Source organism: Danaus plexippus, chromosome 6 (genome assembly GCF_018135715.1).
Source record: "Danaus plexippus chromosome 6, MEX_DaPlex, whole genome shotgun sequence".
Lineage (NCBI taxonomy): Eukaryota > Metazoa > Arthropoda > Insecta > Lepidoptera > Nymphalidae > Danaus > Danaus plexippus.
This window is the reverse complement of record NC_083540.1, coordinates 1,618,804-1,641,964: the sequence shown is the minus strand read 5'-3', so window position 1 is coordinate 1,641,964 and position 23,161 is coordinate 1,618,804. Positions and strand designations below refer to the sequence as shown.

The window sequence follows — 23,161 nt, the reverse complement described above, 5'->3', positions numbered from 1 at the left end:
ACGTAATCAAGTTACAACCGTCGGTGTTAACTTCACGCTTACCCTAAAGGTTCAATTAAGTGTGTTAGACGCTGGTTACAATTTCACAGGTTAACAACTTACCCATAAGTTAATAATTTTGTTAAGTTACAATAGTATAAATCTCTAAAAGACTATTAAATTTAGTCATTTTGAAAACATTTATAACGGAAACGAAAGCAATACAAATCTACATAAAATACAAATATATTTACATTCAAATCGTTATCTGTTCTTTACGTTGCGATGTGTAGCGTCGCGCGGCACGCCGCAGTCATCGCGCGGGAAACTGAGACATGTCAACGTCGCAAACACTCGAACGATAATCGTACGCGGGTGAATTCTAAAGTTCCAAATTCAAAAATGGTAAGTTTTTTCTGTTGTTTACAAGTTGTCTGTTTTGAACCATTATTTATGAAATGCAGAGTTTTCGTGGACCTTATTATTTATTATATCTATATTTTTCTAGCCATTGGATTTCATTGTCACGAGTTTTATGGTGAATATATTTTTTATCTTTATCAATAGGCTTATCATAACGTTAAACCAAAATATGTATTGATGTTAGTATTAATCTTGCATGATTACATTTCTCGAAGGACACGATATTAAGCTAAATTAAATATATAACAAATAGAAATATTTTTTTCAAAATTTGTATTTTTTGGGTTTAAAAATATGGTATAATTTAAATAAAGAGCAAATAGTATTTTAAAGAAAAAGGTTATATGCTTAAGTTATATGCAACGTATAATGTAATCGTTATAAAATAATAACTATCGAGATTAAAGTGAAATTCTAAGTACTTAAATCTGTACGGAATAAGTATAGGTATCTTAAGTTTTAAGTAAGGTCATCGATGAATTCTATAAATATATATTTTTAATTATTTAGAGGAGATTTGAGAAATTAATTTCAGGAAATATACGTCATCTTTAACAGTTGGTGTAATAAGTGTAACTTAAATTAAAAACAGATTTGATATGTTTACCTTTCTTTGGAGGTTTTTTAATGTTTACGAAAAGTCCCGTCACTTTCGTGATAATCTAATTATAATTTCTCTTTATTAATATCCACTTAAGTAAATATTGTCAGAAAATAAATTGCCTTAGAGAGAGTTAACTTTAGAATTTTAGAAAGAGATCCAGAAATTCTCAATATACTTTTGTTAGACAAAATCCAACCAAAATGATTGGGTTTTTAAAATCCTATATTCAGATAATTTGTTAACCTTTTTTACGTTATAAGGCTACAAAATTCCAACAAGTTTAATATTTTTAAATACATTTTCGTTGCAGAACATGTTGATATTTATAGTGAAAAGCAATGTTATTATTTGATCATATTTACTTTTTAATGATATAGGTATAGGAAATGCAAAACAAAAGTGTTTTTTTTTTTTGTTGAATGGCTGAATTAAAATTTGGCCACAGATATCTGATATTTTTAAGTTCCACAAAACCTAGTCTCCTTTTTGTATTAAAAAACTTTTTTTGTGGCGTTCCTGCTTCTCGTGCGAAACCTGTTCGCGGAGCTAGTTAAAGCCCTAATTACAAGACAACTACCAAGAGCTGTTGGAGTCAAGAAAAGATTGATGTTGGTACAGATAAAAATAAATTTCCTTTAGATAAAATTGCATTATGTTCTTTTGTGACTTTTTATTCACTAAAAATAAAAAATTCAAGTCTTACCTCGAATAGCTAAAAGTAAGGCTAATGTTTCATTCAAAGAAAATCAAGCTCTAGCTTGTTACTATTGGCTCATTGCTATTCTTTTGCATTCGTATTAGAAGTTAAGTGAACATTTATCAATGAATATCTCAGTCATAACTCCGATAGCTAGAACCTACTTTAACTGTAAAAGTAGATAATCAAATCCATTAAACGAAACGTTATAGGTGTTGGGGAAAATTACTATACACGCCTACACGTAATCTTTCAGTTTGTTTTTCGATTTAAATCTATGTAACCATAATTTTATGTTAAATATAATATAAAAACTTTTTAAAAAATTATGCTATGCATAAATAAAATGTAATTTGAATGTATAGTAATTGACATTAGGCCAAGGCGACATGACAGTCAAATTAAGCTGTTTCGATTAATTCCGGATCCACAGATAATAATTTATGAGTAATAAAACAGTTCTTATCTTTGTTTTTTTATTTTAAATTACCAAAGGAAAACCTGATGACAAAAAGGAAGTTATCATAATGTCAGTTGGGTATTGTGATGTACTACAATTGGGTCTGGGGTCTCATATATATTCATATTTATTTTTAAATTACTTAGGGTCTAATTTGGACTAGTAAGCGCACACCATTTCTGGATGAGGAACAGAGTGTCAAGCTTTTTCATTCATTAACAATAAACCTTATAATATTAACGTAGGTTATTGAATGAGAAACGGGAAACGCCTCGTACGTAGTGTGACGTTCCAAACTGGTATTAAGCATGTGGTAGATTTGAATAATGATATGAATTGTGTTAATTCGATACTGTTAAAAACTGGCGTCTTTTTCCTGTACTTGAATAATTGATTGGAAAATATCAACCAGCTCTCCCTAATTATCAGGAGAAGTGTCGCGCAACGCACGCGCATTCATGCATAAATAGAAGCCGAATACGTTTTTTATTGATAACTAATGTAACATTAGTTAGATTATAAAATTTCTGTGGAGAAATAGTACGATTTCAATAAATTATAAAAGATTTATATTCGTCATATTTGTAAATAAATTTGTTGAAATAATGTTCTGTATGAGTGATCAACCATTGAAAAATTTGTGCAATGTTGCGTCGTAATTGGAACTTAATAAGTAGAAACATTTAAATGAAACTAGTATTTTTCGGATAAACTACGCTTGATTTATATCTCGGGCAGACGAGATCTCGTCTGCCTGTGATCATTGTTGCTGCAAAGTAACCGAAACGTCGGGAGTATGTAGTTTTTTACAAAAATAAATCACGCGTAGTTTATCCGAAAAATACTAGTTTTCATTTAAATGAATAAAACTCGCGGAAATCTTAGATCTCATTAAGTAGAAACATAATAAATTAATGATGCACTTTACACTGCTGTTTTGTTGTATGTAAGATTGGCAACTGATGTCATTACGTTCATAGTTAATTAAATGAAATATTATAGAGATAATTTCTAATCGAATCTCTGGGTTGACTTCATTGGTTTAGTTCGCTCGTTTCCATGGCAACCCTAAGATATGTCGACGTATGAAGAGTGTAAATTGTACATAAATTATTTTTAGTAGCCCGTTATCATCAAGAGGGCAAATGTTTACTTCTGAACGGTTCGATAACTATTGCGTCTCAATTGTTTGTAACGAATGTATCCAGAACTAATTCATTTATGCCGCTGACATTTTGTGTTACATGCTTTAAAAGTGCTTAATTGTTTGACAGATAGTATTTTATATAAAGTGTATTTAAGTTAACATACTAAAAGATGCCTAAAAATGGAAGACGTTACTCGCAGGTTGGTTTTATTAATTTTTTTCTGTTAATTATATTTATTGTCAATTTGTTGTTGAAACTGGTTTCTGAATATAAATTAGACTTGGTTTGTAGGTATCTTGAGATATATCTTAAGAATTATTGCTTAAAAGTAGAGTTGTAGACTCCGGTGACACCATAGGTAAGGGTACAAAAATTTTAAAATATTTAAATGATTATGTAACAATATAGTAATATTTTGGATAATTTAAATGGCACTTGTCCGCGCGCGTCTTTAAGTATAAATTACTTACTTCCTAATTTCCGTTTAAACATAAGTCAAATGAATTTGTAAAAATGTTAATGTTTTAACCAATTTTCAAAATTTTGTTTCATTAAAATAAGACAAAAATTTCTTTAATGTTTATTCTTTCTTTTTCGAAAATTTTACGGAAATTACGTCATCTATACTAGTAAGGATTAAAGAATTTCTATTTAAAATGTATTGCAAGTTATCTTGATTGATAAGAGAGTAACATCGTTGTGTTTTATTGATAATACGTAGTGTGGCTCTGTTTGTAGATACAAGTGTTTTATATTTGCATAAGATATCTTTATTCAGACAAATTTTATACTCTATTTTATTAAAAAATTAAAAGAGTCCCTTAGATTTTTTTAATCGAATACAGTAGGTGTAAATTTGGCAGTGATATAAGTCGATGACCGATTAATCTTACTACAATTGAATTAATAAAATAATTGAATGAGATAAGTGCGAAATAATTAAACGATTAATATGACTGAAGAGGCGATACAAGCATCTCACGCTAAGAATAATGTGAGTTAATAAGATTGCATCTACAATAAATTTATAAAACTTACCTATTTTAGTACCATATCTCCTACAGGTAATATCAGCTGTCAGTTCAAATAAAAAATGACGTCTCTGTTTTGACATTGATTATTATATTTTTGGTATAGAATTTTATTTATTATCTGTGAATATAATATCATCAAGATTACAGGAAACGTAGAATAGGATGATTAATTTCGATTTTGAGGTACTTATTATATTTATTGTTATTGCGTCACATGCGTTGTTTCCAATCCTTAGTACTAGTACTATTCCCATAAGTCGCATCGTACACTACGTTCAGTTTGTAGTATTACATGTATAAATCTACACATACGATCGTATTTTAGGTTTATGAATGAAGAACTGAAAATAATCCCTAAGTAGAGTGATTATGCTAGTTAATAGTTATATCTTAGATTAAATAATGATAAAATATCCTTTCGAATATAGTCCTATTCGCCGTTTTGAATTTCAAATCTTTTAAATTGTGAGGACTGTGTAAATCTGCATCTCACACATATATTGAATGTTAAAAATATTTAATAATTATCTCCGTTTCATGCTCGCAGTGGATTTTCAACGTGTACATTATTAGGATACTTTTATTACATGGATAATTACAGATACTTAAGATAATATTCATTTAGTATAAGCAATGAAGTAGTAAATTAGTTGTCAAAATCATATGCAATCAAGTAAAAGTTAACTTAAAACTTTAAATTATATCAGGACGACAGATCTTATAATATAAGGTACTTTTATCGCGACCCATCATATTATTAGTGAATATTTTACAGGCCAGTACTTCTTAACCTCCAAGTCTTGTTGAGATGTCGATGTATATTGAGAAATATGTTCTTATTGGTCTTTAAGTGATGTTGGTAGTTTCATTGATACTTCCCGTATCGTTCGTCAGTAATAAACATCTCTCTAACTCTATTTAGATCCTATTTAGAGTCATTTCGGTTATCAAATAGATATTTTTGGTCCACCGCAGCGACCAAGTTAGTGATTTCAATGTAAAATACTTTCAATTCAAAATATCAAAGCAGTTTTATTAGAAAATTCCTTAATTTGACCTTCAAAATGACAACCTGTTTAAAATATGGAAAAATATTTTTGATAACAAGTTTTTGAATAAATTTTCTAGAACATTTATATTTATAACGGAATTTTTGGAATGAGATCTGTTATTATTATTACTTTTTTTAAAATCATTGTTTTTACCGTGGCAATTTAAAAATGTCTATCAGAAAGTTATCATGAAAATGATCTTAATATATTAAATACATATATTTCTCTACAATAATTGAATAATCAAATTATTGTATAATACCCTCAGACAAGCTTCGCATGAGTCATATTACGACTCATTCGTATCACTTGGCATAATGGAAAAGATTTTCCGACTCTTATTCCTTAATTAGTGTCAAGTGACATTAAAAAAAAAAAACAGATAATACATATAATACGGAAAGTAAATCATTCGAATATATCATTTGTTACACGATAATGAACCTTATACGCAAACTTATTAGTAGTTTATTAGTGAATCTATCATCGGCGGTCGATATCAAAACTTCGATAGTCCGAGTTGTATGGATTCTCTTCCGCCAGCTCAAGGAAACCTTACGAGTGACAGTAGTTACTGTTATGGTTCATCAACTCATAATCAGGGTCAACAAGCAATGAAGAAGACCGAATATGAAGTGTCCACGGCTAGGTTATTCCAAAATTTTACAATCGTCCCACTTTGCAACTTAATAATGCCTCTTTGATCTTATCGTTGTCGTGGTTGCATTGCGTTTAGAAACTATGTTATTCTTAAATACGTCTCTGTGAGATTTATCAAAACTTATTTTCCCACCAAAATTTTATTATATTTATAAAATATAAAAATATTTATACCGTCCTTCGCCTAAAAAAAATATGTATGGCGTTAACAGATAATTAAAAAAAGGTTCAAAAAAACATTGTTTAGTATAATCATATTAAAGTTTAGCTTATTTGCATATCTATTTTTAGTGTTGAAACAAGTTAAAATTATAACATACAGCCACCTACAGGCTACAGTTTAAATAATTCAGCCGTAAGAAAAATTACTATGTTAATTGGATGTGGGCGTGCCGTGGGGACATTACGTGATCTGTGCGTAATTATATTGAATGTACATAGTAATAGCTTTTTAAATAAAAAAAAAATCAGTCTTATCTAATCATAAATTTGTTTTTGGAAATTTTATAAGGTATGATTAATTCTATTGACAATCTTCTATCAAGCTGAGCAAGTATTATTTTGGTTTAACAGAAAAATATACAATATATAATTTTTTATTTAGATGTTTCCGTATATTCGTTGTGTCACTTAAATGGAAAATTTTGAAACCGAAAATCTTGAAGAGGCCTTAAGAGGTTAGTAGGAAGAGGCCAGATTTTTTAAAAAAACCTATTATATTCGTATTTAAAATTATAAATAGGCCTCTTATAATATATTTTAAATATTTTTACATTTATTACGGAATTTAAATATCACGTTATCATTTGATACTTACCTTAATGGTTATCATAAATTGTTTTACTAATTTAATCGTAAATATTTATTGAAACTAAAATGTTTTTTTTAATTAACTTTTATATCTGGTTAGTAATATTAATTTCGAAGGGCATCTGTTTTTACGAATAAAATAATTTAAAGAATAAATTATATTCTAACATATTTTTTAACTTAGTTCCAAATTTGAGAGGACTTTGAATATATAATCCTGTAGAAAAAACAGTTGTTTATCAGTATTGAGTTATTAGATGTCCGACATGACTTTAATCACGTAAACAAAATGTTAGCTGTATCCACGTAAACCAACGGCGCGGTGTAACTGGGCCTGTTTATATTTATATGATGATCCGATAAGTATAATTACATTACGCTGAATTCCCGTTTAGTGAATCAACCCCCCTTATCGGATTGACATGAGAGGACCTTCGGTAGTTTATCCGGGGTTTACGCACGTTGGGGCGATATCAGGAGCGAGGTCGCTGGTTAGTGGCGGCGGGCCCGGTGGTTCGACGGACCGCAGTCCACGCGGCGCGCTCGTCTCTCCACCATGTTGGGCGAGACTTCACCACCAGCACCCCGCGCCCCGCCACCCCCTCCCCCCAAACAGTCCCGCCTCAAGCGCACGCTACACACGCTCCGCTCTTCGTTCAGCTCGGGCTCGCCCTTCCACATCGCGTCGTTCGGCCGCTCCGCTACGTTCTCAGTATCGGATAGCGAGATCGCGCGGGACGAACGCACTATGCGTAAGAAGAATAAGAAAATCCGCGCAGACGCGTCGGCCGCTTCCTCGCGGAGCACTGACAGCTCGCCTGTCGTCGACAAAAAGAAACCCCTGGGACTGCTCAAGAAGATGGGGAGCATAGGTAAGAGGAGGGGGGAGTGTTCTACGACACCCTCGCTCAGTGAAATCGAAACCGATCCGGATCCTGAACCGCAAAAGGTAACCGATCAGTGTGACAAAACGGAACAAAGTATCGAACCCGACACCATAAACATGGCGGGTAACGAACCACCGGAACAAACGACAAATATAAATAAAAACAATGAAATCACACAAAATAAAATAGAAGAACAAAAAACAGTGTTTGATCACAATAGTCCTAAAGATCACATACCAGATATTAAACAATCTACGTCATCGGATCAATCCACAACAGTTGGTAAGGAAACGACAACAGACCAAAACAAAGAATCCGGAAACGGTTTAGATCAAAACATAGAAGTAAATGAGAACGCTAAGTTCGATAAAAACAACGACAGTGTGGATTCAAATAAACTTGTACACCAAACACAATCAGATCCGGAGGCATCGCCGCGAAAAAGTTCAAGACCTCGTTTATCCATGACGGAATCGGAGCCATTCATTCCCATAGCCGTCGAACACCCTGTGGCCATGCGGGCCTTCACTAAGGCCGCCTGGAAAAGACGCAGCAACACCGTCATAGTGAGGCCTGTCGAGGAGCCGAGTCCGGAGGGCACTATGAAGAGGCGCATCGCATTCGTAGCTCAAACGTCGGTGGCGCTCTCCGAGGAGCAGGACGACGACGAAGACGACGATGACGACGAGGGAAAGGACAGCGGGGGCGAGGTGGGGTCGCTAGAGGAGGCGGTGGCGCTGGCCAGGCAGCGGCTGGCCCAGGCCGTGCACTCGCCCGCGCCGCCGCAGTCGAGCGACAACTTTGACGCCGAAGAGGAGGGAGGTGCGGACGCGATGCCGGCCTACGGAGACCTCATAGAGCCGGAGAACAAGGCCGGCAGCGACGACGAACCGGTGAGTGTCGTACTGTTGTGTCAGTGGAGGCAGGCTGCCCGTGCGATGCGCGCGCCATGACCTTCGAGGAGACCGCCGACGAGTGCTACCTGACCGTGTGCGAGTGTTGCGGCTTCAGCGCCGAGACGTCCCTCCTGTTTCCAGTACGTTCCCTTTCACGATAATATACAACGGGTCGACCATGCCTGTCGTGAGTAGACGTCAAGTTTGTTATAATAATCAAGTACATTTTTGACAATTCAAGTGCGCAATATTTAATGTTTTTATTTGGTAATAATTATAATACAAAGTGGTAAGCACAGTCTATATTATACTTTGATGGACGTCACGAAATGCAACAAAATAATTATTAATAATTCTAATCATAGTATACCAATATTTTAAATTAATAATTTAATGAATTTATGGCGAAAAAATATTAGAATTCATTTTCATATTTAAATGTAACAAGCATATTTTTTTGTGTACAGTAAAAAAGTTTCTAGAAATACTCACAGTTTTAGAACGAAATTTTTTTAAGCGATTTATAACGATCATAAAATTAATAAACAATAAGCATCTAATTTTCTGTATACAATATTAATTATTTATTAATATTAGTTATCTATATATATATATCTGAATAAATTCCATTTTTTGCTTCGGTCAGTGGATGCTTTAAAAACTTTTAAAAATGTTTTTGGACTGCCATAACTAATTGTGCTTATATTAAACAACACTTGTGGTTATATTACACAAGTAATGTTTAATCAAGATAACTTCGTGGTAAGCAAATAAATTCATTTTGAAATACTACACAACTCGGGAAAATTTGTTAAAATATTTTTTTTCGCATTAAATTTAAAGTTTCTTCCAACTTTCAGTTTTCGAACGTCTGCTTTTCTGCTGAAGTTTTAATATTGCATTGATGTTTTAAAAATTATCATTTGGAAAATTTTAAGCGCTTTAGGATATTTTGTTAATTAAATTACAGTCTAGCTGAAATCTGTGTAGCGCTTGATTTTTGTGGTTGAGGGCCACCGCTGAGGCATATACGTTATGCGATACCCCATATACCTTTACGCGGTTAGATTGTGCAAGTTCCATTCTATTGTACATTTTATATTGTTAACTAGATCAGGGATATTCAATCAATAATATTTCATATCAATTCTATTAAAAACCATAATGATTTCTGATTTTATATAAATTAATTTTTAAGTTCGTTACAGCGATCCATTCTTAGCAACTAAACTAGTTTTTAACGTGACATAAGAAGTGGCTTTTTTTTATTACTGGTGTCTTAATGTCGCTGATTTTTTAAATTCTTGCGGTGACTCGATTAAGATACAATTAAGATAACGTAGTTGATTTGTTCCTAAATGTTGCATTCTAGGTTATAACAAAAAAAAAGAAAATTATTAATAAGTTAGCCAACTATTTCTAACCTCTTTTGAATTTTGACATTTTAATTTTTAAATGTCGCATAAGGAATCTTTAATTATATGATTCATGTTTAATATTTTTAATTGTATTTAAGTTTTATCTGCCACTTGTTAATGTCCGATTTCTTCCTAATAGTTTCGAGAGGTGTTAGGTTAATGAGGTTCGTATCCGAAAATTGGATTATTCTGGCCTTGTTCCGTCACATATAGAGCTTCTGGGATTAAAGAAATTGAATTTTTTTTGGTCATTATAATTTTGTGAATTCTTTACAGTTTACACAAAATGAAATTGTATGTGACTTAGTTATCATTTTAAAACAAACAAAACGAATTTAAATATTATAAAGGAGTTTATTTGATGTTATAATTTCATCATTTTTTAATGAGTAGTTTTAAAATTAACGGTATATTATCTTGTTCCGATAGTTATAATTACGAAGAAGCTTAATTGACATCTAGTTGAATTTTTTCTTGGAAAAAAGTTATATGATGAAGTAGTATATCAAAAGAATAGCGTAATATGTAAAGGAGGGAAATATAAAATGGGTGTTTTAAGATTTAATTGAATATCAATTTATATATAGTTTCTTCTAAATTTAATGTCACTGTTATAATATTCAACGTTTAGTATGTATACAAAAGTAAACAAGTAAGACTATATACGTCAGAGAGAATAGAATGGCAAATAGACTTCAGCGTTATCTATTGCCCGATAAGCCACCACTCCAACTTACTTAATAAATGGACGGTCATTGCACGGACGTTGCAGTGACATATCGACGAAGGTAGAACTAAGGAGGTACATACCAAAAAGTTTAAGCGGAATAATTTATAGTGTAACTTTTTAAATACTAGCACTTTTAATGTTTGCAAATTAAAAAGTAAACAAACGCTGTAGATGTTCAACAATCCGTCGGTTGTGGTGCGATGAGTTTTGTTATTGATAACAAATTACAATCTAACCTCCGGACTTGTTTCGTTTCCTGATAGTTACTGAAAATTTAACATGTCACCGAAACATCACTGTGTAAGTTTTTTTAATAAGACATTAATTTAAATTTTAAATTGTATAATCGGAACTGTTTAATTTGAATATACTATTTATTATCTGTATCTCGTAGATTTGATGATATGCATTCCCTTTTAAGGTTATTGTTATCTTGGATATAATCATCGTCCTTCCTATCAACTAAAGTGTATATAAATATATTTAGTTATGTATACTGTTACGTATTCAGTAATTGAACGTAGCCTATTTGGTAATGTTATTGTTAAAGTGGAATTAATAAATTTCGTTCAAATCAATAGATTATAATGAAAATACAACTCCGCAGATATTAATTACGAGATGATGAAACGCAAACAGATATTGGTATATCGTGATCACAAGTCAATCCTACTGATTTTACAAATAGGATAGTTTGTTAGCATGTGTGTTATTGAGGATGCTTGTTATTATTTAACACAAAAACTACTTAACGGAATTCGATGAAACTTTGCAATGATATAGCTGAGAGATGCGAATGTGACATAGGATATAATACATGGCGAATTTCCGTGTAGTTATTGCTGATCAAGTCATAACAGTTGTATTATGTGTGAAGTGATGCAAGCAGGGTATAGACGCCGCTGTCGGTTAGTTACCATAACTTATTTCAAACACATTATATATTTGTCGCTCAGTTTAATAACTTAGTTTGGATTTGGGCAGACGAAGTCACAGGCAAAAACTAGCCGTTAATATATATAACCATACCATACGATGAATACATAAATTATTAAAAAAATTTTTGAACAACATTTAATAATACTTGATTTTAATTTTGCTCGATAAATATATATAATAAAAAAAGTTTTGTGCTCACAGCGAAACTTTATTTTTAAGTAAGTGTTGTCATAAAATATTTAAAACGGTTCACACATGGCTTGTCTATGGAACATTTTGCTTTCTTTCTAGTGACTTTAATCATAATATTAAGACACAAATTAAATAGTTCCAAATTTCTTCATCACTTCAATCAAATGTCAAAACGTTTTGTCGTAGGGCATTAATTAAGACGACTTTTAAAAGTAATTTTTAACACTGGTGTACTTTTCCATAAATAACTTTAAGTATTGTAGATTTTAATCGTTTTACCATAATATCTTTATATCATCTATTTTGGTTGAAAAAAATTTTATTTTTAAATATAATAATTACAAATTTTCTTTTAAATACATTAGACTTTAGAGTAACGACTTTAGATTTCAAAAATAGATTTCCTGTACATTTAAAATATGTATTTACATCTTTGCACTACATAGATACGGATCGTTTCAATTTTGTCATTCATAAATCTTAGCATATGTTATCGTGAGTCAAAAACTGATAATTATTGTGTAGTGTGTAAAAGTTTTGTTAATTGAGGTCATTAACTTATTCGAACACCTCTATGGATGTATTTCTGATATTTTTTTAATATTAAAATATCTTACGCAGAAACTTTAATGATCCATTTATTAGTGATCTACAAATGAGAAATTTATTCGTAAAAAAATAAAAAAATAACTTAACATTAAGTACCTTATTGCTAATTATGTTAATGTATTTATGGAGGCTATGTAAATGTATTTATTGATTGACTTAAATTAATTAGTAGGTATGTTGAATTTAAAATGTTGACTGATTTTTATATCATTGGTAGGGATTGCGAGGTTTTGACATTGGCAAAATATTCCACAAATTCTATAACAAGAAATATTTACGGCTCACCAAGGCCTATATGTGTATGTTTAATGCGTCCAAAATTCAAAGGTACAGTCTGAGGCAATCACTCGTACAAAAAAATATATTTTAAGGATATAAAGAAAAGAGAGTGAATTCTAATATTTAAGGGGTCTAAGCTTATTCCATACAAATAACGTCCAATATAAATACTAAAATATTGAAATTTTTTCATATATTTTTATCAGCATTAGCAAAAAAAAAGTGCTAAGTAAATATTATGCAATAATTATCCAACATATGTTTGTGGAGCGGCCATCTTGAATGGCCGTAGGAGGTAGATGAGTTAACTAAAATCGTCGTAACGTTTATAAGAAAATCATTTCAAGTAGTATGTTTAATGATTGGAAGCACATTGGAATGATGTTTTACTCAAGGATACTAAAATATTAAACAATAGTTTTATAATAATAGCCTTCCATTTCACTTGACTGGAATTTGTTGTATGTAGGTGTGATACATATTATACTCTTCAAAAATCTTTATACTTTTTGTTTTTGTCAGTGGCCATGTATATGGCTTTTCATTGCCTTTAATTAACAGCGAAATAAAATTATAACTTATTATTTACATTAAATATTAAGTTCTGATTCAATAGTATAGTAGTCTAATAAGATACGGGTGATTTTGTTTAATTCTAACATTTAAATTTTTAATTAGAAACTCATCGTATATTAGAAAATCAACAATACGAAATAGGTATAAAAGATTAATCAAAATTACGTATATGTATAATCAAAATACGTATTAAAAAAAAAGAAGCACAAAATGAGTAATGGTGATTTAGATTTTGTTGGAGGCTTTCACTTCCACTGATAAACATAATGTATGGGATTTAATTTTTTTTATACCTTGGCAATTCCTATTGATTGTGATAAGGATCACCAAGATTATTATTGTATGATATAAATATTGGTGAATTTAATGACAAATAAAAAAAAGTTTCATATTAATTTAATATGATCTTGACAATAAAAAATGTAAAATTCCCTAATAATGTTTGCTTTAAAATTGAGTGTTTTTAAAATAGCTGGCAACGGTTTTTTCAAGAACGGTAAGGAGACTTACTAAGCTAATTTTCGTAGGAATTGTTAAAAAAGATTGTAGTCAATGTTTAATCTTCCTTTTTGGAATTTTTTTTTTTTTTAGGTGACGAAATTTTTGAATGAATCCTTAACAGATATACGTGTATGGTAAAGAATTGATAAATGTTATATACAAAACACTAAAGGTTCGTAAGCGATTAATTTTCTGAATACCGGCTTTATCGGCTTCAATAATCCCTGGGCCTTAATTGGTTTAAATTAGCGATAACTATAGCAGAGTAGTATGTCATTGTTGTACTTATTACATGTACTAAACAATAAACAGTAGTACTGACCTAACTCCTTCGTATCTTCGTGACATTGGCGGAATATTTTGTGCAGATTTAGGATCGAAAAAGGCTATAAAATATATCACAGTATTGAGTCAAATTCTGTATGTTGGTTCCTTAGTATTTATATTTCTTACTTTTTTTTGAAACTTTAAAAACATTGTTTAGTAATCTGATCAAATAAACACAATGTTGTCGCCATGTTTTATGTCAAAGAAATTACTTTTGTGCACTGAAAATGGGTTATTAAAATTATCTTCTTTTATCTTTTTTATTGCATTCACGCAATTAAAAATGGAGACATCTCGAGAACAAAGATTCTTTGAACTGGTCGAGATACGGAGTATATATGTGGCTATTGATAAAATTATTATTACAATAAGCCTACAGTTATTGTCAATTAATCACAATCACTCATCAGAAATAAAATTAAAATATACTAGTTGCGCCCCTGGACTTCAGCCGAGGATATATAAATAATATAATATATAATTTTTTTAGACTAAATAAGACTGATAAGGTTCAACGTTATGAACGTTCACAACGTTGTCTTTCTGTGTTAAAATTACACTTGGTAGAACAATTAAACTTCTTAACCTAACTTTATTAGCATAAACTATAAGATACGTTTGACTAGTGTTGATGACAAACTAAATAATAGAAATCAAATACATTGAAATAGAGGTAAGTGACCTGATTCTCGTTGCGTAACGTGTGCTTATTTTTTTGGATTACAATATTTTCATTTAGAACAAGTAGCAATTATGTAAAACAGCAACACCCAGATATTCTTATTACAATCGCATTGACATACCTACAGATTTATGGCTTCTTTCTGGTTAAGTACATACCGGGTTCAGTATCTCTTAGACATTGTCTTGGGAACGGTGCTTTGATATTTGTGAAATGCATCATGGAAGAGGAGTTAGGCTATGATTATGAAGTAATTTGTGATTTATATAAAAGTGTCGATACGTTTTAATTTTTTTTTATAGCAACGAATGAAAATCTCATTGTTTTCTAGGAATTTCCCGAATCGTACTTCCTGTACTGGCCAAAGACAACAGAGGTAGTTTAAGTAGATTGGAACCATATACAGCTAATTTCCTTTGTTAAGAATCTTGTGAGCAAATGAATTTTGTAAGTGGAGAGCTGTCGACGTTCTATATCCGATATAAATTTGTTATCGTGCACCAAAAAAAGCTTATCCTTTCAAATTAAACCAGCTAACTTTGATCTTTTCTTCCAGTCTCACGCTACAGCCAGCGCTGAAAGGCGGGAGCATCTTTACAAGATCCTGGTTATTGGGGAACTTGGTACGGGGAAGACTTCAATAATCAAGCGATATGTCCATCAGTTCTTCAGTCAACACTACCGCGCGACCATCGGAGTGGACTTCGCTCTCAAAGTACTTAATTGGGATGCGAATACGATAATACGCTTGCAGCTATGGGATATAGCGGGTAAGAAAAACAACATGCATTGATAATTTTTCCTCTTTAGAACGATAAATTTAGTTTTAATATATGAATGCTCTGTAAAAGTTTGCTTATTTTAGATAAATAAATCCTTTTTGGTATAAATATATTGCGTTTAAAAAATATATATGTGAGTTCTGTCACTGACATAGGCTGTATTATTATAGTGAATTCTCAAAATGGATCAAATGGATGATATGTCCGTAATGTTTTCTTGGATGTTCATGTCTTTGATGATAATTTATTTTCTTTTATTCATGTCATTACTGATCATGATTCCGCATTGAGTTTGTGTGAAAGTATTCGGGTGAGTGAGACTTGCGCGAAAAACTCAGAAATATACTAGACTAATAATTTTGGTTGGCCATAAGAATTAATCTCCGCTCCTGGACACGAAAAACTCCTCTGTGACTGGTGTGTCTTAAATCATTTATCTGTCAAACCTGTCAACAGGTCAAGAGCGTTTCGGCAACATGACCCGCGTGTACTACAAGGAGGCAGTAGGCGCGTTCATAGTTTTTGATGTATCTCGCGTAGCCACCTTCGACGCTGTTGTCAAGTGGAAGAACGATCTCGATACTAAGGTGCAGCTTCCTGATGGTTCACCCATACCGTGCATACTGCTGGCGAATAAGGTGAGAATCGGCTAAGTTTTGTCCCAAATACTTAAGTAGACATCCTCCATCTAAAAGATAATAAAAATTATAAATAGCGATAAAGATTAACAAATCGGAAACCTTTGTATTCACTACCAAACTTCCAAGAATGAAATTTCAAGCGTAATGAAGTTATTTATTGCACTAGACGATGCTCAATGTCCACGATTAACCCTCATATATTTTCTATACGGGCGATGTGTTTTTGATACAAAAAATATGTTTACTTGCATACTAATGTACATAGCTTTAAAAAAAGGCACCTGTCATATAAAATACCTCCGAACAGTTTAATCGACTATGTTGTTAAGTAATAATTACATTATGCTTGCTTCTAATAAGTTATGGAGGGTCGCTTGTTTGTTTTAAGTATTTTTATTATCATTTATCAAATTTTCCTTCAGTGCGATCAACAAAAGGAAGGTATAGTGAATTCTCCCGGGAAAATGGAAGAGTACTGTCGGGAAAAAGGCTTCGCTGGCTGGTTCGAGACATCAGCGAAAGAGAATATCAACATCGAAGAAGCTGCTCGCTCTTTAGTTAACAAGGTAAGAATATCTATAAGGCATTTTCTGATATTAAAGTATATTAAAAACATTGATTATATTTCTAATACACGATATTTATCGGTCATTAAGCTGTCGTGATTAGATTAAAGGTGATCTTAGGACGTGTAACATCGTTAATCGCAGTTGTATTGTCGTGTAAGACAATTTAATTAATGTATTTATTGAGATTTTATTCATACACAATAATACAATAAAAAAGTCGCGGTGGCCTGGAGGTTAAAGGCCCGCCTCTCATACGTGAGGGCGCGGGTTCAAACCCGACATGTACCAATGTGATCTTTTCCGAATCATATGTACTTTCTACGAGTATTTAGACACCACTGACGGACGGTGAAGGAAAACATCGTGAGGAAACCTGGTCTTATAATTTCTAATTATAAGATTGAAATCGCCAACCCGTCTTGAGCAATCGTGGTGATTAATGCTCTAACCTTCTCCATGTGAGAAGAGACCTTTGCTCAGCAGTGGGCTCCGATAGGCTGCTGACGATGATGATGATAATACAATATTAGTTTCAGGTCATAATTTTCAAGATTTTGCATGTTTTTTTTGTTCGTTATTCGATCCTAAAGTCCAGCGACGTTTCTCTCGCGGCGAGTCTAATTATTCATTTAAGGTTTTATTCCAGCACAATCCTCATTTCTTGCACACAACAGTCGTACAAGGGACGAGGCAATCGTGATCCTTTTATGTGTCAATCGATCTTGTAAAAAGTTATTGATTCATTGTGTAATCGATTTTAATTGTCTTTGAAGCACAATTGAAGTGGAAAAAAAGGAATCACTTAGAGCGAGTCAATTTCATAATAAAAACCAAGTCTATAATTCGTATGATTTTGCCTCATTTTATCAAAAATGCCTTTGTATGGATATAAATTAAATTGATTTTAATTCTCTCTATGATATTATATCTTGTTTTTATTATTACAGTATGGCTTTAGATAAATTAAATAGTTGTATATAAAAATCACGTACTCGACATGTTTTGTGTGGAATTATAAATGAAGTTTAGAAAAAAAAGTATTTATTTAGTTTTGCTAAGATTGTTAGTAATTGCGTTACAAACGTTGCCATTATGCATTATAATAGATGTTACCTTTGACAGAGGAATAATATATGATATATAAAATTATTTAATATATAATATAATTATGAAGTTTTCCTTGTGATGATAAAACAACGGCTGTCACGTCCACACCTTGTGATGTGCACGTTTTTATTAATGAAGGATCTATAGCTATATCTATTAGTTAAGGATCTATACATAAATAAACAGCTCATTGAGAGTACGAACTAAGAAACGCTTTTCCACTTCACGATACTTGTGTATTAAGATATAATTTTTACGTTCAATAATTTTGGGCATTATATCAGAGTATAAATAAATGTATTAGTAGCAGTTGCACAATAGTCTGAAAAAAAGGATAGTATACAACGGCGTCCAAATATTTATAACACTCACAGAGTAAAAAATGCGTTTTTTATTTGCTGTAGCTGTAATACAAGTTGGTACTGCTCATTTTATTTTTTTTATTACAAACATTATTTCATTCTTTCATATTCTTAGTTTATTTTGAGACACTATTTTAATCTGCACTCGTCACGGCGCGAGGACGCGAAAATTAAAACAATGTCGTTTATAGCATGAATGTACTCGTTTCATCTTATTCAAGAACAATTTTCATTACAAAAGTAAACGTCATTGTAATACATATTATGTAATTTTATTAAAATTACCAATAAAAACGTTTTACTTATTATTGTGAGAAATGTTTGCATTCTGTTCGGTCTTGATTTCTATAAATAAATCCATTTTATATGTCACCGAAATCAAGTTTCTTGAATCTGTATTTCGAAATTATTAAAATAGGTCGAGTTTTTAATTATAGTAATATGTGCAAAAATGCAGTTGCGATTTTACCTTTTAATTGCGAACTTTCCAAAAATAAGAACAAGAAAATTAAATTTATAAAACTCGTTTCTCTCAAAGTTTATTTTAACAGGAACTTATCATTTTAGTATAGTCCTTTAAGGGTTAAAAAACATATCTTAGATGTATGTCCTATAACATACAGTAAATATGATCTAAGGTCGAATGTACAGCAACTTGTTAAGTTATCACTATCGCAAACATGAAACAGTCGTTCTTTGATCACAGTAATAGCATTAAACTCTATGAAATTCGAAAATAAGATTCTGTGAAAATGTTGCAAGTACAAAAAAAAACTAGTTACATGCAAGGATAATATAAGATATTCTGCCGTTTTAATATATTGTTTCTTGTTATTCTTGAAATTAGGAGAAAAGTACTTATCTACAGAAATTTATTTGTCTTTAAACTTAAATTTCCTTCACATAGTTCAAATAAGTGCTTCTTAGTTCACCTACCTTATTATAAGTGTCACACGAAATGTTCATGATCGTGGATTAAGTAATTAATATATATATATAGTAAATAATTCTCAGATGCAGAAAGAGTTTTTTTTTATAATCATTATCAAATAAACCAGCAAGAGTTTCATGTGAGACAGCTTTATAATTGTCCCGAAAGAATCTATGGAAAAAAATAAAAAGCTTCTCGTTATATAAACCTTTGTGCTTAATCTATATGATCGTTCTTACAACTAAAGTTTTGTTTTAAGGCGAAAATTAGTGTAGGTCAACATTTTTACATGCTCTTTTTTAACTCAAGGTTAAGTCTGGTTTAATATGGTCCATGTTAAGTATTGACATTGGCGAAATTCGGTATTAAGAAAGTAGTATATATAATTTATTTTTAATATAATAATAGAGTTCCCACGTGTACATAACGCTGCCCGTTTATTCATGTAGCAGGTTGCCGATCGAGACACGTTACAACCGCCATTTGTAATATTATAATTATTGGAAACTTCTAGACGCTTCACGCGATGGTTGCTTCACAAGTACAGGTTGTGATTTACATCAAAAGCTTTGATAAATTTGTAATAGTATTGAACTATTTGGCCTACTCTGCGGGGGGCTACAGATAAATTATTGCTAAATGAGATTATTAAGAAGGTTTTTTTAATAAATTAATAGAATCTGAATGATTTATAGACCCAGATCGCTTTAAAGATATTCTATACGAAATACGTTGTCGATTTGATTATAAACAATAAAAATAAAAAACTATAAAACTGTTTGTCTTTAAGTTAATGACTTCTCAAATAAAAAAAAAAATATAGGGAAGAGAATTACTATCTAATCTCTGTTAAAAAAACACACACACAAAACTAGTTATATAATGGCTGCGCTGGGTTTGGGTCCGTGTGTAGTTTAATGGATACGTCCATTGCATCGTTACTTCCCACGTCAATCTCTCAGTTATTGTAATTGAAAAACGAATATTTAATAATAAAATCTGAATATTAAATAGACGTAATTTCAATCAAACCGCATGCGGTACCAGTATGAAATAATGTTCTTACACAATATTATAATATCATGTCTTATTTAGTTCGGCTACTTATTCTTTGTTATCAAGTTATATAAAATAATAAAAAGCTACGGCTGTATAAACAAAAAGTTCGACATTGACATCGTTCTATAATTGTCTATGGTCTCTATAATGTTGGGGAACATTGTTGGTGTCCACCTTGAATCCATAAAAAAAAAGTTTATTAGCCTATAAATTAAATGCCAGTGAAAATGTTCTATGTTTGGGAATATAACAGTTTACGCCTCGTTTGGAATGTGGCTTTTGGTTTTGACGTCAACGACTGTTTAGTTAATTTTATTCTTGTGTAATATTTTGTAATATTGTTTAGATGTTAGAGTCTCGTTAAGTTCTATTAGTTTGTGGCGAGGTTTTAGCTAATTGTTGCGTAATAATAAATGAAGTCCGTCGAAAATTTTGATGGCCTAATCACTTCAGAGAATACGTTTAGGATATATTTAAACACTTTTGGGTTCATTACAATATTTTAAAAACCGCAAAAATATTGGTATCTGATCTAAGCTCTATTAAATATATATGTCAAAAGATATGACGTTACATCCTAACGCGATTCCGCGGTATCTTAGTAGTCCGTTTTTCTAGGACTGATCTTACGAATATGTGTGAACATTAAGAGTTTTTTAACAACGGAATCAGTGATGTTTATTGTACTAATAATATTGCGTAACAATTTCTTCCAGATTCTTCTAAACGACAAGCTTCTACAAAGCAGCGATAAAGACGGCGAGCGCTTCGCTCTCGATCACAAGATCGCCAACGGTGAGAACAGCCGTGCAGCTGGCAGCAGCAAGTCCTGCGCCTGCTGATTCACAACCAGACGAACATTATATGATAGAGGAAATAAATTGTTATATAATATATGGTGCGTAAGTGAATTATTTATTACAAATGCTAAGAAGTCTATCTCCATATAGCTATGCGCTATGGACCGAAATAACCTCTTGCCTTAATATTTCTCAAATCATTTACATTCCGTTTCCATTCTATAACTTATAAACGATTAGATTTTGTTTTATACGGACGTGTATTAACAATGTTCTGTTTGTTTCGTGACTCGACAGCTTCATTAAAACGACAGATGTTTATGTTTTACAATGCGTTGTATTATTTCGTTTTGCTTCATACTCGGCGACGTCTCGTCTGTTTGTGAAGCCGTAGGCCTTATTTTTTCGCCGTTCTTATACAAATTTAAATTATTGGAATTATGATTCAAAGTTTGCTCTATTTTATTATAAATATAAGTCGTCTCGGACTATACTCTTCCTATCCACAAATTGCACGTTCCAAGAGAATGTGACTGAGCTTTAAAATCATCAATGGCTTTTCAACCTATAATCATTATAACAATAAATCTCTGTAATAATTAAATATATATTAATTATTGATGAGTCGTGCGATGGAATTTAAATTTTAGGACGCGATTTCATCGTTAACTTTGTTTTAATTGCTTTTGTAATTATCGATAATAATATTAACTAAGTTCTTAAAGAAAGTACAAGATGTTATATTTTTTATGTTCCGATAATGATTAAGTTTTTTGTGTACCGATGATGTTTATACGCGATGCTGTGGGTCGGATCTAGAGATAACTTACTCTTATACTGTTTGATCGTAAAATCTTTTATACAGGTTAATAGTGCCTCATTATGAATTTTGTATCACTGAAGTGACTTATTTTGTAACGAATGTTTCTTATGGAAGTGTTGCAACAATTCCATATAAAATATATGTTTATAGGCGAATAATGTTCACTCGTTATCTTATTATTAAGTATTAACTGTATGAGAGCGTGTGAAGTTGATGCAATAAAATGTTTTAAGATTGTATTGGAGTTTTAATTCATTTTAACCCTATGTCTTTTCTGTATAAAAAAAATAATAATTTAATACTTAATTCATATTAAGACTTTATAATAGTATTCAGTTAATTTGAATATATGCGTTGTTGGAAATGCGAGAGAGGATATAAAATTATTTTTGTACGAATTATCGTACGAATATTGTAGATATTAAATTTCATGGACTAATAAAAACAAAATTAACTAAGATAAATGTAAATTAATTAATTAATAGTATAGTTATGTTCGTTATTATGTGTTCCTTTATATATCAAGATACCTCGCATGGTAAGTCGTTGCAAATGCAAATGCTCTATCGTGTGTCGATAAGTCTTAAGTGGCAACTGACATTTGCATTGAGTTAAACTACCGATGAATGGCCGCTTTTGCTATAACTTTGGACGTAATTTAGTTATATTATTTTATTCTTTCAATATTTATCCAAAGATATCCTGTAAGTAAATACACATGAATAATTTAGTGAGATAAATAACGAAAGTAAACATTAGGTCTGTAATTCTCGAGCTTTAAGTAGTCGCTTTAAATAAGTGTATTGGTAGGAGAACCCGATGATGTCTGTGTTATATGACGGAGTACTGTGATATGATATGAAAACTTAATATGGTTTATGTTTATGGACAGAGTTATTTTAATTAAGTCACTCCATAGTTATGACATCCTTGATAATATAAGTTGTAATGTTATGCAATATATGTTTTAATTAATTTATTGTCCGCAACAACAAAAAATATGTCTAACAAATGCTATGTCACCTGCGATCGTCAATTACTTTTTTATTCAATGTTTTTTTTTTGTTGTTGTCGTTGTTGTTGTTTAAAACATGGCCTTCAGCCGTGCAACGACGTGCACAGTATATTCTGCCAGTGTTGTGTAGAATGGAGGGGACACTCAATGTTTTTTTTCAAGTAACTTT

At 31.5% G+C, this 23,161-nt stretch overlaps 1 protein-coding gene across 8 annotated transcripts; it reads left to right on the top strand.

Moving 5' to 3' along the window:
* Nucleotides 1-242: 242 nt before the first annotated feature.
* Nucleotides 243-22,214, top strand: LOC116778868 (ras-related protein Rab-32). Of its 8 annotated transcripts, none has more exons than XM_032672924.2 (5): nt 243-384; nt 15,460-15,673; nt 16,142-16,323; nt 16,749-16,892; nt 21,071-22,214. In XM_032672924.2, the coding sequence occupies exons 1-5, from the start codon at nt 265-267 to the stop codon at nt 21,194-21,196; spliced, it is 786 nt and encodes a 261-aa protein (XP_032528815.2). In that variant the 5' UTR covers nt 243-264; the 3' UTR covers nt 21,197-22,214. The 8 variants fall into 8 exon arrangements, with proteins under 8 accessions (XP_032528815.2, XP_032528819.1, XP_032528818.2 ...); XM_032672928.2 differs by lacking the exon at nt 243-384 and adding an exon at nt 3,362-3,510; XM_032672927.2 differs by lacking the exon at nt 243-384 and adding an exon at nt 4,249-4,305.
* The last annotated feature ends 947 nt before the right edge of the window (nt 22,215-23,161 follow it).

Coding starts and splice junctions, on each gene's coding strand:
- LOC116778868 (XM_032672923.2), top strand. CDS start 7,424: ATGTTGGGCGAGACTTCACCACCAGCACCCCGCGCCCCGCCACCCCCT. Junction 8,648..15,459: donor CCGGCAGCGACGACGAACCG/GTGAGTGTCGTA, acceptor CTTTTCTTCCAG/TCTCACGCTACAGCCAGCGC. Junction 16,324..16,748: donor GCATACTGCTGGCGAATAAG/GTGAGAATCGGC, acceptor ATTTTCCTTCAG/TGCGATCAACAAAAGGAAGG.